Source organism: Lampetra planeri, chromosome 11 (assembly GCF_965212315.1).
Source record: "Lampetra planeri chromosome 11, kcLamPlan1.2.h2, whole genome shotgun sequence".
Lineage (NCBI taxonomy): Eukaryota > Metazoa > Chordata > Hyperoartia > Petromyzontiformes > Petromyzontidae > Lampetra > Lampetra planeri.
Genome location: NC_136117.1, coordinates 794,941 through 812,704, shown reverse-complemented (window position 1 = coordinate 812,704; position 17,764 = coordinate 794,941). Strand labels below are relative to the sequence as shown.

The following is a 17,764-nucleotide window of genomic DNA, read 5'->3' as shown; positions in this document are numbered from 1 at the left end:
TGCTCAATTTGAATCCATCTTCTCGGTTGAAGTTATGTCTGTGTTTATATATTTGGATGGCTTCATGAACAAACCATTGATAGTAGCCTGACGATTTTCAGAGTACCTTGGTCTCGGAAAAGACAATATCATGAGAGCCCACAGCGGTGTAGCAGTGATCACGTGTCCCTCATCAAAACACTACACCATAGTGCCCACTGCATTTCTGAACAACACCACCTAGCCAGTGAATTGGAACACATACACCAGGCCCTTAAGATGAATGGATATTCGGACCGTATTATCCGCAAAGCTGTTTCTCCAACCACGAAGAAACAACCCCGAGACTCCGATCAAAACCATCACGTTACCATACATAGCAGGTGTTACCAAAAAGATTTCCAAAATCTTAAACAAACACAAGATCCAGGTCCGATTCAGTACAGTACACAAAATCCGTGATCTAATCCCATCCGTAAAGGATGTCATTCCTGACATGCAATACCCTGGAGTCTACAAACTGAGTTGCATTTGTGGTGATTGTTACATTGGGAAAACGAAACGACATGTATGGGACCGTTTTCGCGAGCACAAGGCAGATTTGAAACACGGCAGAACTAACTCTTCCGCCATGGCTGATCACTGCTACAACGTTGTGGGCTCTCATGATATTGTCTTTTCCGAGACCAAGGTATTCTGCAAACCATCAGGCTACTATCAAAGGTTTGTTCATGAAGCCATCCAGATATAATAACACAGACATAAATTCAACCGAGAAGATGGATTCAAATTGAGCAATCACTGGAAGGATGTCATTAACCAGGTCAAATCTAAATTGCTTTATAGTTTGCTTTCATACCCGCATCTCCAGTTTCATCTCAAGTTTCTTCAGCCTTCTACCCCCCCAGGCCCAGCTCCGGCATTGTGTCGCACCAGCAGTGTTAACTCCACAGTTGGCAGAGCTCCCCCCCCGCCTACTCCACACCCCCCCACCCTCTCCATCTCTCCTCCCTGGCTCCTCCCCTCCTCTTACCTTATATAATCTCTTGTCACAAGCAACTCTTTTGCCCACTACAGCAATTTGTTTCTTGCTGTGGCTGTCGCACCTGATGACGGAAGCTTGTTTGCTTCCGAAACGTCGTGATTTGATTTATTTTTTATTTAGTTTTATTTAGAATTCATTTTATTTTATACCTACGTGACTTCACCGAAAGAACTAAAGAGTATGGATCATTGCAGTCACGAAAACGTAAGATCTAGTCGGTATACACGTTATAAGTGTACTGCAACCACAACGAGGTGTTAAGTACTCAATTAGAAAATTTCAGGGAGATGCTTCATAATTGGTTACTTTTGGGTCAGGTCGTGTGAATAAAATTTGTGTCGTAAACCCTCCTTCACGCGACGGCCAATGAATACAATTGGCACATGAAACAACGTGCCGATTAATTCCTGCTTCAGCACACAGGTGTGCTGGAGAGAAATATCGCAACGGATCGTTGCAGGGAATATGTTGATAGATGCCCCACGACAATAATTGGGAGACATGACAGAGAAGAATGTTTAATCAATCTTAGTTGGGTATAATCTAGGATTGAAGTTTTCGTGAAATTATACTTATTGTTTTTTTTTCGGTAAAGTCACGTATGTAGAAATAAAATACAATTTAAATAAATACATTTTTATTGAAATAAATCACGACGTTTCACGCGCAACACAAGTGCTCGTCATCAGGTGGAAATGGGGTGAAACATATAGCGAGGGAACACACAGGGGGACACCACGTACATAGTACATAGAGAACGGCAAACTGGACGTAAGCAAATGCAACAAGAAGATGGGAGACGAGAAACTCAACAGACCTTAGAAACATAATGTGATACAAACCAGTCGGCCAACAACACAGTTAAGACACTAACCTGGTTGACCACGTATTTCAAAAGACTGCTAAATATCTCGTGTTCATCATCTGAGCTGAACATGCCAACGTAAAACAGAGGACAAGGACTCGTGAACAGACACGAGGTACATAAAACAGAGAAGACACACAGAGAGAGATATTTTTGGGCAGCCCAGAGGGACAACCAGGGCAACACCACACCAAGAGACATACACACAACCAGGTTAGTGTCTAACTGTGTTGATGGCCGACTGGTTTGCATCACATTATGTTTATAAGGTCTGTTGAGTTTCTCGTCTCCCATCTCCTAGTTACGTGCAGTTTGCCGTTCTCTATGTGCTATGTACGTGATGTCCCCCTATGTGTTCCCTCGCTATATGTTTCACCCCATTTCCACCTGATGATGAGCGCTTGTGTTGTGCTCGAAACGTCGTGATTTATTTAAATTTTATTTTATTTATTACATTTTTATTTTAGTTGGGTATCTCTAAGAAAATAATATCAGATTTTATTGCATTACCGGTAACTGCCTCTATCCACCCAAACATATAAATGGGTACACCACAGTTATACTATGACTGACAGGTCACACGTGGTGGGATATAGATTGAGTACGCCCACCTCTTAATACTACAATTTCACTGCAAACGATTACCATTTCGTGACTCTCATAATTCGTAATTGATTACGAAAATGGTTATTCCGGTTTAGGGTTTATCCTTTAACCAACCCCAGCAATACCAAACATGCTTTCCTTCTGTTAAACAAGTTGTTTTCCCCTCAATAATTTCAATAAAAAACACATTCATGAAATTGGCCTGAAACAGATGTTTCAAAAATCTGTTGGTAGTTCACTGTCATACCCAATATTAATCACACAATCGCCATGTGCACAGCAATGGCAATTGGCACTGCATCCTGTGCAAATTACATTCCCTTCACACGAAAACACAGCATGTGCATATACCCACATAATATGCTGCTTATGATCCGAGTGATGCACACGCTTCCTTTAAACACATACCTGGCTTTTGCACAATTCGGTGACTTCCACTGTTACAGAGTCCGCTACAATTTCGCCGCCTGGCAGGATATAGTAGGCCACGAAACGGAAGCGAGGAGCCATGTCAGGTGTGATGGGTATTCTCACGTTGGAGGGCCCTCCTCCAGACTCTTTGGTCTTGCGGTTAGTTTTCACAATCACGCCTCGTGTCAGCACCTGCAATTGATTGCACGCTGCATTAAAGGGACAAGCGAAAAGATCTGTTCTTCGAAATTACTCAAATGGGATTACACACAACAGCAATAATCAACCCTACTGCCAGTCTAATACCCGCTTGCAGGCTAGGTGCTGAGTCAGTGTGCCACAAATACAAATAGACAGATGAAGGTGCACTTTCAAATGTGTCGAGATGAGATGTGATGCAAGTCGCTAATCGTGTATGAAACGATCTGATATGCCTGGGAGTAAAAGAGGGTGGCTATCAAAAACATCTCTCAAAAATATGTCTATGCTACATTTTATCCATAACGGTGAAGTTGAACTGTTGCCTTGGGAACGTAATTGAATCATCTCATCCCCGTGGCGGGTGGCAGCTTATGCAGTTGGGCCATAACGGTACCTTCTGACACGAGCATCATACAGAGCATCTTGCTGGCATACACCAGGAGCTGAAGATACATGCTGAGAAGGATTCATGTTTCCTTAAGGACATTAGAACACTGTAACTGGTGATGGACCATGTGTTACAATTTGCTAACTTGCATTCCTCTTGCCACATGGCAGGGTATAATGATATCTTAGGTACGTTTGCCATTCTTATGGCACAGGGTGGTCACTAAGGAAGACGCTGTGTTACATTGATGGATTATAGTCTACGATATGGAGCGATATTGCTGTGTGTAATGCTAATTTAGTAATTTAGTCCTTTTTTTTATTTTGACCATGACGCCAGCACACAATGGCGTACTCATGTCTAATGACAGCAGGATGTCTTTAACAACCGCTTTGAAACAGGCAGTGTGAATTTAAAGTTAATACACCTGCAGTAATAACCAGGGTAGCTGCCGGATGCTTACTGCAAACCAGTAATGTCATAAATATCACTATTTGATTTAGAATTTTTCACATTTTGAGACAGTGAAATGGCCCAGTGGCATTGCATTCACTGCTTTCTGGTTTTTAAAAGCAGTGTATTAAGCATAAAAATAATACGCACCATTTGCTGCACAGTGGACGTTAAAGAGCCCATAACTTCATTTGGAACAAGTTGGCCTTTGCATGCCGGTGCCACATTCAAGAAATTACTCGCAAATACCTCATTTGGATTCCACATAACAACATCGCTCCTTGCTGTGAAACATGCAGACTGGGAAACATAGCATTGCCTTCTTTTGTGATTTCCTTTATTGCGTTTCTTACCAAAAGTTATTTTAGATGGGTTTTGCCAGGTTTTCACAAGAGAGGGGAATGTTGCTGCTGTGTGTAATCCTAATTGAGTAATTTGTAAGTTATTTTTCTGTATTGGGGTATTTGGCCAATATTGTATGTTTTTGAATGGCTAAAATTGTGCAATTGCCAAATTTAGTAGATTATAAAAAAAATTCTAACTGGAAGTCAGAAATCTGAATAAAATGCCACACCAATACTATACGTACCATGTATGTAAAGTGTGTTACAGCATTGAGCTGCGTGGTTTTGGCAGTCAGAAACACGTTCAGGGTTTCGCCCAATCGCATGATTCGTGCCACATCAATGTGCATATAGCTTGCAGATGCATATTTCTGAGCTGTGTACACCAGCTCTCCCTGCTCATTCGGTGGATGTCGTTCGTCCGTTCTCACCTACACACAAACAACCAGATGGACAGATACGTTTCATCATGACACACAAATTCATGTATTTTGCACGTAGGTTCTCGCAGCCGATGTTATGAATCGTACTATTTTTTGGGGATAGGTCACGTTAGGGCTAGTACAAGGGTGAGCCCTCGACCCCAAATTTCCCTTTTGCCTCCCACCGAAGTTCACTCTCCTTAGTGGTGTATCACTGTTATTGTTACCAGCCCCACAACGGCTTTGCTACATCCCCTGCCCAAATCCGAGAGTAGCCAGAGCTAGACCTCAACAAAAAAACAATAATGAATTACACAAATTAAGTGTCCATTCAATTTTACAACCTCACAACTGGTATGGAATAAGAGTGCTGTTGTGGTTACGTTTGTATTGTCCGCAAGAGGGTGGGAACACTTGTCACATGACAGAACAGTGTAACGTTCTATTGTTATGGATGCAGGGGGCATTGTCCGCTCTTGTAAACTCATGGTCTTGTGTATGATTGACCACTTGGGAACAGTGGCATAAATCGGGATAGCGGATAGTTACATAACAACAATACCTCACTTGATTGGTGGGAGAGGGCACGTATTATGCAGATTGTGCATATGTAATTGGCTTTGCTGGCCGTATAAAAACGGACTGTAAAAGCCAGAGATTCGACAGAAAGGCAGAATGTTGTGGCTGCATTATTGCAGGCACTGATACCGTTGCTGCTGCTGTTGAAAGTGGTGATTAATGAGGACTCTAGGTTTGATGATGCTGCTATTGCGAACCTGTGAGTTATGGATAAAACATGCACACCAAACCCTGTTTTGGAGTTCACCTGCCATCACTATAAATACCCTTTTACATGGTCCTTTTTCGTGATGTCATTGTGTGGATTAAATTCTAGAAAGGGCCTAAATAATGATGCAAGAGGCAGATCATGTAACAGGCTTCCAAAATATGATATTAGGGTTATTTTATTCTACCGATTATGAAAACCGCCGTAGCCAAACCATATTTTTGGCCTGAAGCACGCAATTTAAGATGGCGGCCAAGATAGTTGCCAAATCAATACATTGTGATGAATCAGCTCCAAAGCAACTACAGTTAAAATTTCAAAACTTTTTGCGGTGTTATCCATGTAAAACATTGTAATGGTGCATGTTTTGAAACTTTAGAAATGTTCAAAAAATACAAATGGTAACTTTTCAAAATGGGGGTTTATGAACAGATAACATTTTGAGCTCTGTGAAGCTCCCAAAGAAAAATTCCTTGGATGTCCCACCAATTTGAATGAAAGTTTTCCAGCTAGGATTGGTGGAGAAAAAGTTAAAGCAGTATCTTATCAGTCTGTTATGCCTGTGTGGTATGCCCAACCTCAAGATGCAATGCCTGACTGCATGGCTTGGCTTTCATCCTGACCCGTCATGTCATTGAGGAGAAAACAAGCTGGACAAAATTCAATAAGAATGTACACAACAACAACCCTGAAATAACTGCTGCGATATATATGTTGAAGCAATATGTCTCAATAGAACATAGACTTAATAATCATTTAGCCATCTTGATTGTAGAGCAAGAACTGTATTTAAAAATGGAGTTGAAATGGTCCACACTAGAATTTCAGGAACACATTACACTGGAAATAGGTGGCCTCAATATGGAAAAAAGTTCAACATACATATAAACTAACGGAGGACAATCGGTTGGCACATGGCAGGATGTGGTCTGGCTGAAACTTGGGTTGAAAGTAGTATTGGCTGAAGGCTCAGTGGCTCAGGTCTTGGAAGGAAAAGTATACACCGATAGTATGAGGATCCAAAAAGGTACTTTTTAGGCACTGTGACATCCTGGATCCCACCTTTCCTCACTTACATTGGTCAGCAAGACTATGATCTCGTGACCTATCGAACAATGACTTCTGAAAACAAACGGTATTGTTCCCTTGCTTCCTACAAGCACTATTCTATTTTATTGATAATTTAATTAGCACCCTTTCCAGCACTAAATTTGTGAGTTTTTAACATTTTGTCTTAAGAGAATGTGAACTTTGCATTATGGTGGAGATACATGGAGATGATTTTTGAACTGGTCATGTTCACATGGACAATTCATCATGGCCAGTGGGATCTCTATGTCTATGCTTTTTCAAAGTTTGGTGCCTGACATTGTCAGGTAGAACCACACAAAATATTTGAAGTCACCTACATTTTGATTTCCAAAGTCAAGGCAGAAAACATCACTATAGAACAACATACTTGGAAAAAACAGATCATGAAGTTTGTGGAGGAGCAACTTGTATTGAAAGAAGATGAAAAGCCTGCAGTGAGATATCACCAACAGTTGGACTGTTGGACTGTTGGTGATATATCACCGGTCTAAAGGCTGCATCAGTCCGTACGTACTCTCTTGAAACAAGAGAGTACATACATCACCCCATACACGATTGGATCAGTAAGTACGGTACAGCAAATGCAGTAACGTTTTACAGTAGGATATTTATTTTTGCATGTTTATGCCAATTTCACATCGTAATTTTTTTTAACGCTAAACAATACATACATAACACCTAAAAACATGTTATGCAATAATGTGCAAAAACAAGCTATTTTAAATAATGTGATTATCTGGTGTTTTTTTAAATCCGGTACCCCCTTAAGCCACAGGATAATCGATGATCTACTGTATATAAATACACCACTGCCACAGGTGCTAGATCAATTCACATAAGGTCGACCAACTCAGAATAACAGACTTGGAGAAAATGGGAGGCCCTCGAGGCAAACCTGGTCCAACTACATAGATGAGGTCTGCCTCCTGACCCGACCTTTTTACACCCACAACAATGAAACTCACCGTGACTGTCAGTTGGTTGACATTTGGTGGTGTCACAGTAAATGAAGTCAACCCGTTGGAGTCAGTGCGCATCTTCTGAGGATTAATGGTGTTTGAACCAACTTGCACTTTAGCAACAACGTCCACCTCTTTCGAGGGTGAACCATCAGCATTCCGAACCTCCACCTGTGTATGGGAAGCAGCAAATCATTGAGGGGTACAACATCATTATCAGCCTGCTGGATGCAGGCCTCCACAACCCCCCCCCCCACCTCTCACGATTATCTGATGCAAAAATCTATCTAGCACCTCCAATCTTCCCACTCATCCCCCCCACCTCTGTTTTAAAACCCCAACCTAACCCAGAAGTTCCTAGAGCCGACTTGAACTGACCCTCCCCCCTATGCCGCACGTGACTCACATGCCCTCACCATCTCCTGGACATAACCGAAGCTTAAACTAAGGGTCGGTCAATTTATAATGGTTGATAATTGAATATGTATCCTACAACATGACGTTTCCAAGCCAAGCATGTTCTTAGGAGTAAAATTTGGTCAAATTATTACACAGCCTAACCTTAAGGATCTATTATGAACCCGAATATATATTTAAAAACTTAGACTTGTTTATATATTTTTTTAAATCCAAAGCTATGTTCCTTATCCAACAATACTTCGGTTTTCCATTCACACAGCAACAACGTATATAGGAAATAATTCACAATGCGGCAACTGAAATCAATATTTGAAGTGTGCATGTTCTTTCCATGATCACGTGGATTTTTTTCTCTGGGTCTTCCGAGTTTTCCCTCCATATTTAAAAACATGCATTGAGATTTAGATTATTTTGCTGTTATAAAGTTACACTTTGTTGAACTATCATTTGTGGCCAGGTCGCTACTGAAAAATAAGTTAATAGGTCAGTGGGCTTTTCATGGAAGGATGTTGTTGGCTTTGTTTCATTTGCATGTGTTTGGTGATTTGTTTTCCTTTCCTGTACTTTACACTCGTATCGTGTTTTTGTATTGTTTGTTATTGAACCGTTGTTACCCGCCCCTGCTAGACATCTGTGAAAGAGCTTTATAGCTCATCAGATTCCTCATTCAGTGTCAATAAATATTCTGATTATGAACTTATAGCAGGGGGTTTCCTGTGTAAATCATTTTCCTCAACTGCTTGCATTTGTAAGGTTTAGGAACCATTAAATTTAGGAACGTAATACGCAATTCTTGATTGGAGTTTCCACTTGCAGAATCGTGGCATTGCGACTAAGGCATGGTGACCTATTCCATGCTATTCACGGGGCTGTAAACAGATTTTGATTCCCGAGTATTTTTCCCCCCTGAATATTTGTTTATCGAGGAACAAACATTTGTTCTTGCGGAGGGAAGAAATTTAAGCACTTGTTTTTTTCACCCCCAAGGAAACAAACACTTGTTAGCGTAAGGAAGTTTGGAAAGTGGCCTTAAAGTTATGATTTTAGTTGGAAAGGCATTGATAAAGACGTATATGTATATAAATATGCCTTTGTTGCCAAAAAAGGGGATGCAAACATTCAACATTATGGGGAATTAATATTTTTTATCAATATTTGTTCCCGTGGAAATGAATATTCTCTGCTTCTGGCATGTGCAAACATGTGCTGGAGGTGTGATCATCTTAACTTTCTGAATAAATGGGCACCACCAGCACCCACGGAGCATCAACTTTATTGTGGTATTGTCAAATTGGTAACGGGTGACTTCCTGAATGGGGCTGTCAAGTGAGGAGGCGTGCCCTCTGACTAGCTCTTGGTCCAGCTGACTCGGCTGGTAGCAACTTGTCCATGGGTCCTGTACTCAGAGAAACGAACTCCCCCCCCTCCATACCCCGTCTTGGAGTCAGTCTTTGGTTAGACAAAGCCTAAGGGGGTGAAGGTACCTCTGACGACAAACATCAGCCACCATCCCTCGGCCACGCATGCGCAAGTTGGGTATAGAGACATACAGACACGGCGACACACACTTAGAAATGGAGATAGAGACACGAAGACACACGCAGAAACAAAGCAACACGGAGACACACAAAGAGACAGAGGCACTCACACGGACACGGAGACACACAGACAAAATACACATGCATTTGGCCACATTCTTGTTACCTTTTGGGCAGTGGCACTTGATTTATTTGTTCTTAACAAGATAACGATGAGTACGGGATTGTCAATCATCTCTCAGCTACACTACATTCCCACCCAACCAGGCCCAGAGTGAGATGTTGGTTCGATGTGTAATATCGTTGAGGACTCTTGGACGCCGGGGTTGAGGCACACGTATTTATTCCGCAACAGTTGTCACAACCGCGGACATACAACACTGGAGGGGGTATCGGCCCCCTCACCCGCTAGCTGGGAATACACTGCTAGCTATCTCTGACCTACCTCCTAGTCCTCCACTAACGGGCTAGGGGAGGCTGTCTGGCCCGACACTGGTAAGTCGGGCTACGGTACCCGGAGTCCCAGAGCACTAGCTCTGGTTCTCGGGACCACGCCGCTGGCTCGGTCCTGCGCGGCCCTGACAAGGGCGGCGACCCAGGGGAGTCCAGGGCTCTAGCTAGACGATCTTCGGTCTTCACTGGTTTAGCTTTAACATTCTACCCCGAGCTCTCCGGCTCATCCCCTTTTATACCAAAACCCCTCGCTGAGGGGTGGGGCCAGCCCCCCCCCAGGCTGCCCTGTGCGGACGTCGTTGAGAGCACCTCCCCGTGCACTCACGAAGCCCCGCCCACTGTGTTTGTTTCCCGTGTGATCCTATGTATACAGCCCCTCCGTAACACCCCTACACATACTATACTCATTATATCACTCTGGCTACAGCCTGTGTGTGTGCCACATCGTACCTGTATGAAGTAAGGCAATTCGGCCTTGAAATATCGTGATGTCTTCGTTGCGGTGATCTGATAGCGAGATTCCACAATTTTGATTCCAACAAGTTCGGCTTCTTCGGTCTCTGCCGCTAAAGTTGAAGACATATGTAATTACTGCTTCTGCATTCAGATTAACTATTGGGTGTATAAATCAACTCCAAACATGGTGACATGGCCCAGAGCTAACACTTTCGCCGCTTTTTGCAAAGGCTGCGGTCCAATCCGGCAGGCCTCCCTGGTTATTACTTCAGTATGTATTAACTATAACAATACTATGTTTCGCAGTGAATGTGAAAGATTCCCTGACATCATTCAAAAGTAGTTGGCCATTGTGTGTTGGCATCATTGTCCAAATTTGAAAAATTACTCACAAATTACTGATTTGGGATGACATTGAGCAATCATCTCTCCCTACTGCCAGACTAATGCTCGCTTGCAGGTACAGTCACCGTGTGCGCACAGGGACAGCTGCTACTGGAATGTCCCTTTCAAATATTTTAGGCGAGATGTGATGTAGGTTGCTTATCGCACGTAGAGCGCCCTGAGATGCCTCGGGCAAAGGGTGCTCTATCAGAAACAAGTAAATGGCATTGGTGACCGACTTGGTCAACCAGATCCAAGTATCTATGCGGATCTGGATCCCAATAACAAGAGAAATCGAGAGCATGGAAATTGCCCCTAAATGTTAACCCTGATAATTGTGTCACAATAAAAGTAGAAGCTCTGTCAAATAAATTAGACTTGTGGAATCCAATCAGACGAAACTGGTTCAGAGTTTGCTTACTTGAACACATGCTTTTGAATAAACAAGTCTAGAAGGACCATTGGCCACTCGGTTAATGACATATAATGTGCAATACATTAAATGCACATATACATGCCAACACAAAGTGGTGGTATTTGGGCAAATTATTTTTTCATTATTATGCATGTTTACCCAGGAAAATCGCAATGCATTTCAACTCATTTTCAGCAGGGTCCTGCCAAGTTTTTGCAGTCAGGGTCGTTGTTATTACGTGTAATCCCAATTGAGTGATTTGCAGGTACCTTTCAGCGTTGGAAGTGTGTTTTTTAAGTTATGGGAGAGGATCACGGGGAACCTGGAGGAAACCCATTCATAATAGGGGTAGAACATAGAATCCCTACACAAGAGCGGCATTAGGAATAGATCCTGAACTCGAGACCTTCTTGTTGTGAGGCACGAGTGACCACTGCACCACCCTCCCACCCAATTAGGGACTGCAAGTTGGTGACAAATCATCGCAGTAATATTACACAACTTTTACATATGAGAGTCAATTTGTAGGAAAACGCTGTCGATTTACCACAAATTTCTACTAATTTTACCAACCTTGAAGGATAAAAGGACCGTCTTGAGCCATGACTAGAATTTATATTAGTACACTTCTGATGGCAGCCCATGCACTCAAACCACTGCTACTCAGCCAAATATTATTTTCACAATAATGATGGCAATAACAACATTATTGTACGCACCTTGAGATGATAGTACAGTTGCTTTTATTGTGAGGCTGAAAGCCAAGAGACCCTTCGTATTTGGGAACAACTTAAGAAGTTTCTCCTTTTTCAGAATGCTAATTCCCTCTCCTGCAACAAGCTGAGGACAAGAACCACACATTCGAGCTCATTAGTGAGTATTTTATCATTATACGATATTATTGCACGTGGAAATATGTTAAGGAGCTAAATGTCAATGTCTGAAAGCCATGAGAGGGCCTCAGGAGAGAGAGTTTGTGTAGTTTTGCCATTCCTTCTTTGAAAGAGCACAGACGATAGTGTTTTGCTACAAGGTCCATCGTTTCGATTGCATGGCCACAGTCGCAAAACTGTGACTTGTGTCTTTAATTTCAATTCATGAATTGAGATATGTGCATCGGCCTGTAGATGTTCCGATTCCGTTGATGGTTACACCGGTAACTTCGAGGAATGCCAAAGCCAGGAGGTGCGATGTTTGGGTCTCGAATGAGTTGTTTGAGTTGTTTGAACATCTACATTGTTCCACTCTTCACCAGCGTTCATTCGTAATCTGAGTTTCTAGAATGGTGATAGCGTGAAAACCAAATGGGGGATTGGGACTTGAGTCAGCAGCAAGGAAGATTGTTGAGGTCTTGGTTGATGGCAATAAAACTTGGAACGTCCCTTGCAGTTTACATGTCTCTGTTAGTTTGAGTGTTATAATGCCAATTGTGTATCTAGCAGTTTTGTGTATGAGCTCCTACTCCAGGCTGGCACATGATACTCTGCCATTATTATTTAATAATCACAATAATAATTCTGCTTTTTCATAGAGCACCCTTCATGCCAGAGAGTCTCAGAATACTTTAAATGTGATAAATGAATTACATCATGTATCATGTCAAACATTTAAAGGGCACTCCTAGTAACAAATGTCCCTTTGCTACACAGATGACTTAGCACCTTGCCCATGATCAGGCATTAATATGTTATGAGGGGATGATGTTGCAGCATATTTCTCAATTGAGTAATTTGTGGGGAATTTTCAAAGTTGGCAAATTTGGACCATAACTCCAGCACACAATGGCCTATTCATGTTTTAATTGAGTTATGGGATATTTAACATCCACTCAAGCAGACAGTGTGTATTTTACGGTTAATACACCTATGATAGTAACCAGGGCAGCTGGCTGGGTATCAACCACGAACCTCTGCAACATGTGGCAAACACGGTATCGCTAGACCATGTGCTACAATCAAGCTTATGAAGGTAAAATAAACAACTGCTTATGAACTTGTTTCATGTGACTCAGTTTTGTATGCAGTGAACAAAAGTCACTCCGTGCCTGTCAACTTCTTCACTTATAGAAATAATGTATTGTGCCAGAAATGTTTTGCGTGGATGTGATGTGTTAGGAGTGGCCCAGCAGTAACCATGCTCATCGCTCGCCTCGAAGGTAAGTAGTTCGAAGCCGACAGGCTTCCCTGGTTATTACTGTGGTTGTATTAACCACACAAATACGCACTGTCTGCTTTATAGTGCATATTAAAGTTACCCTGACATAATTCAATATTAGGCCATTGTGAGCGGTGTGATGGTCCAAATTTGCCAAAGTAAAACAATTACTCACAAATTACTTAATTGAGATTACACATTGCAACATCACCCCCTACAGTTAAACTACTAAAGCTTGTGTCTGAAAAACAGTGCCTTCGTGATATTATTGTGCTATAAGAATGGCGTGAATACAAAATGTTATTACAGGAACATGTACATTAATTCAGAACATACTGCTTACCGTGGTAGAACTGGAATCAACCAGTTTTGGTACATCTCCGTTTTCAAGAAAATATCGTACATATGCTGTACCAGACACGAGTTCCTGATTAAAGTAACTGTAACAATAAAGACATAAATAGTTATGCACGTTTAGGGCAGCAGGGTGACGCAATGGTAAGACTCGTGCCTCACAGCAAGAAGGGCAGGGTTCGATTAACATCTCGGGCACCTCTTTAGGTGGAGTTTTTATGTTCTCCACCTGATCTGCATGAGTTTCATCTGGGTTCTCTAAACCATATACAATGCAACTATTATTGGCCAAAATGCTGGAATATGACTGCAAACGACTCAAACAAGACTACACATAGCCACATGGCCCCTACTGGGAGATTTTGGCAGGACCCTCCTCAAGATGAAATTGAGACTCAGAGAGACTTTCCTGGGTAAACGAGTATAATAATAATAATATCTAATGCATATCAGAAAACGAAGCACAGCCTGATTTTATGCAGCCATATTTACTGTTGTTTGTGTTCAGTGTGTTGTCCTTCCCTCATGCCCCCTATTAGCATGGTTGGCTACTTACGGTGCGAAAAAAGTTCAACATACATATAGCATGTTCTCGAAATGCGCACACTGGGTTTTCCCATGTAAAACAAAACGTTAAAACCCACGAAAATCAGAAGCCATGTATTGAATGCACAATCAAATGCTACGGTCATGGCTGTGCAGGAAATGGGGACTATCTCTACTTAATGGGGACTGAATCTGAGGCGTGATATTTATGTACAGCGTGGAGACACAGCTAGCAGTAAGTCAGCATTGCACAGCACACGCTTACGTTTTTGAGCCTCAGGAGTGTAATTTTCTAAAAATGTTTTTATAATTCTTAGGGTTCCCCAAAAGGTTACCATATATACGGAACAGGGAATATCTGTATACATTCACACATGTACATTTAGATATAAATCCTACTTCTACATTCACACACACATTCACTCAAGACTCAAACACATCTTCACTCGTGTATTTGCACACTTACGCCATTCAAACTTGGCCTATTGAACACACGCTCTGTTTGTAATAAACCTGCAGCCACCCTCTATGCCTTTCTTTCTTTCCACCTCGATGTCATTACTCTCACACAGACCTGGATCTCACCACTCAACACTGCCACCCCTGCTGCCCTGTCCTCTTTTGCCACCCCGTCCTTCCTCACACCCCATCCAGTGGGCAAAGGTGGTGGCATTGGGATCATTACTCCCCCCCCCCTTTCCCTGTAACGACAATATGTTCCTCTTTGAATTTCAACTATCTTCTTTAGTCACCCCCTACTGCATCACTTTTCTCATTATCTACCATCCCCCAGATCCCAATTTTTCATTCTTTTAACACCTCAACTACCTCCTCCCATTTCGATTTTAATCTTTCGTGACTGCAGGGATTCATCTTCTTGGTTCTTTCGGTAAAGTCACGTAGAATGGAAATAATAAAATAATAAAAATAAAACATAATAAAAAAATTCTCACGGCGTTTCGGCCACAACGCAAGCAGCCGTCCTCAGGTGAAGAACAGGTCTGTCGAGAAGACAGAGTCTGAATGACACACCCCAGGCTTGGAGCGTCTATTTAAGCTGGGTTGGAGGGGGGGAGAACGCCTTGACAAAATAATTTGCATTTCAAGAGAAATTTAGCCATCCCATCCTCTCCGCTCCCATTCTCTACTGTCCCTCTCTGTACCTCCCTTGCCCTGTACCCAGTCATGCTTTCATTCATTTTCCCCTTTATCTCCCCTTCACTGGAACAAACTCCCACTGCACATTAAAAATTCATCTTCACTTTAACCTGCTTCCATTTCTCCCTTAAACCCCATCCCTTCTCCCTTGACTATCCTACTACTACTCCTTGTCCCCGACCCCCAGCTAAAACCAGGCCTACCCCTATCACTACCCCAACCCCTATCACTACCAACCCCTATCACTATCCAAACCCCTGTCACAAGCCCAACATCTGTCCCTACCCCTCCTTAACCACCCCAACCTGTCCTCCTTAATGTTATCATAGCGATAACACCACTTTTAATAACCTCACTTTAATTTAACCATTATCCAATATACAATGTTATAATTTTCGTAAAGCACCTTGGACAAAGGCTCTATATATAATAAGATGATATACTGGTCCTATGTTGCTTTACTGATGTGGCATTTAACTGGTGGGTTGAGTGGGGTTGTCACGAATATGTGTATATATGTGTTATTTGGGCCTTTAAGTTGTTTTATACCAGACAATGCAATACAGGTTCAGTGAATCAGGCTTTGATGGAAAGTCATAGTATACAAGTACAATTTTTTTTTATAGTTTAGTATATTTTCATCCACACCCATCTGTTTCACAGGCACGGTCTGCAGTAGTTTCACAGTCGAGGGTGATGTTGCTTTGTGTAATTGCAAGTCAATAATATATGGGTACATTTGTGGTGGGTAATTGTTGGGCGTAATACGCCGCCACCACTTTGGTTGAGCAGGTACTTCCAAACTTATTTTGGAGCTTTCATGACTGCAGGAATTATTCGTTGGTTCTTTCGGTAAAGTAACGTATAAAGATAAAATAATAAATTAAATTAAATACTATGCTAGTATTTAATTTAATTAAGTTTGAACCACTTCTACGGGGAAGTTTAAAGTTTGTTTTTTCTCTCTTTCTCTCTCTGGGTTTTTTCGTTGTCTCTCTCTGCTTGTGTATCGGTCTTCGTGTCTGTGTTTTTTCAAATTTCACACTTAACTTCTAATTTAGCAATCTTTGGAAGAACGTAATCAACCAGGCTATGCGTTAATTGTGTGTTGACCGACCCTCTGTGTTGCATTGCATTACATTTCGAAATTTTTGCTCGGTTAGTTAATTTAGTGTGTCTCTCTCCCTGCCTCCTAATTTTTTCAAGCTTTCGTACCGTACCACCCATCGTGCTACTCATTGACATGCTAATTTCTCTAAGCCCTCTCTCTCCGCCCCTGCCCCCCTCTCTCAAGCTTTTTACACCTTGCCACTCACCGTTTCCACTCATGGACATGCTAATTTCTCTAACCCCTCCCTCTCTCCCCGCCCCCCCTTTCTCTATTTAAGGCCTCGACACAGAGGCGTAGTTTCTCTTTGTGCCTATGCTTGCTCTCTCTCTATGTATCTCTGTGATATCTGTCTGCTTATATGTCTGTCTATGTTTCTGGTTCTGTGTTTAATCTCTCTCTCAAATTTAGCATTCTCAGGAAGAACGTAATCAACCAGATAGGGTGTTGACTGTTATGTTATCCGACTCTCTGTTGTATTACATTACATTTATAAGTATACTAGATTTGTGTTTCTATTTAATTTATACCTGATGATGATTGCTTGTGTTGCAATCGAAACGTCGTATTTAATTTAATTTATTATTTTATCTTTATACGTGACAGGTACTTCCAGTCAGGGGCCAACAGGGGGCAATAGCGAGTCCTGCCAGTGCTAAGCAGGGCTCGTGGGTCAGGCATCCCGGGGGGGACGGTTGGGAACCGGAGGGGGATACCCCAGGCCCCCGGGTGGGGGGCTGGGGAGGATTGCGCAACAATCCAGGTCCCTCGAGAAGATTTCAGATGGTGGGCGTGACCACGGGCGGGGTGACCCTGCAAGCCCCATAAAAGCCGGACCCCAGAGCGGCTGAGGCAGTTCGCGTCAAGCCGAAGACCCAGAAGCCCACCTGAAGATAGGACCCTGGACCCCAAGCCCCGCCGTCCTTATAAGGGCCGGGGCTCAGTGAGGCCAGTGGTCAATAGGCTAGGACCCTGAGGATCCCCCGACCCGACGCCCTTCTCAGGGCCGGGTCTGTGTGGGCCAGCGGTCGAGACCCGAGGACCTTGGCTGGGTCGGGTCAGCCTCACCTAGGTCCCGCTAGCCGGAGGGCTAAAGAGTGGTTAACCCCAGTAGTTAGGGCACGTTAGCCCGGAGGCCATACCTCCTCAGGTTGTGGATAGAAGGGGCCATTACCCCTTCGTGTTAGGGACCTAGCGTTACTGTTATTGTTGTTATAAATAAATAC

The 17,764-nt window shown here is 42.6% G+C and overlaps 1 protein-coding gene across 2 annotated transcripts in view; it reads right to left on the bottom strand.

Annotated features, from left to right (window-relative positions):
* LOC144721415 (complement C3-like) overlaps positions 1–17,764 on the bottom strand; it is a 161,501-nt gene that overhangs the window by 99,516 nt on the left and 44,221 nt on the right. For both annotated transcript variants that reach the window (XM_078599031.1, XM_078599032.1), the window contains 6 exons: positions 13,716–13,812; positions 11,938–12,058; positions 10,414–10,529; positions 7,559–7,723; positions 4,538–4,723; positions 2,904–3,098 (listed from right to left, as the gene is read on the bottom strand). In XM_078599031.1, coding sequence (XP_078455157.1) covers positions 2,904–3,098; positions 4,538–4,723; positions 7,559–7,723; positions 10,414–10,529; positions 11,938–12,058; positions 13,716–13,812 — 880 coding nt within the window. The remainder of the gene's footprint in view (positions 1–2,903; positions 3,099–4,537; positions 4,724–7,558; positions 7,724–10,413; positions 10,530–11,937; positions 12,059–13,715; positions 13,813–17,764) is intronic.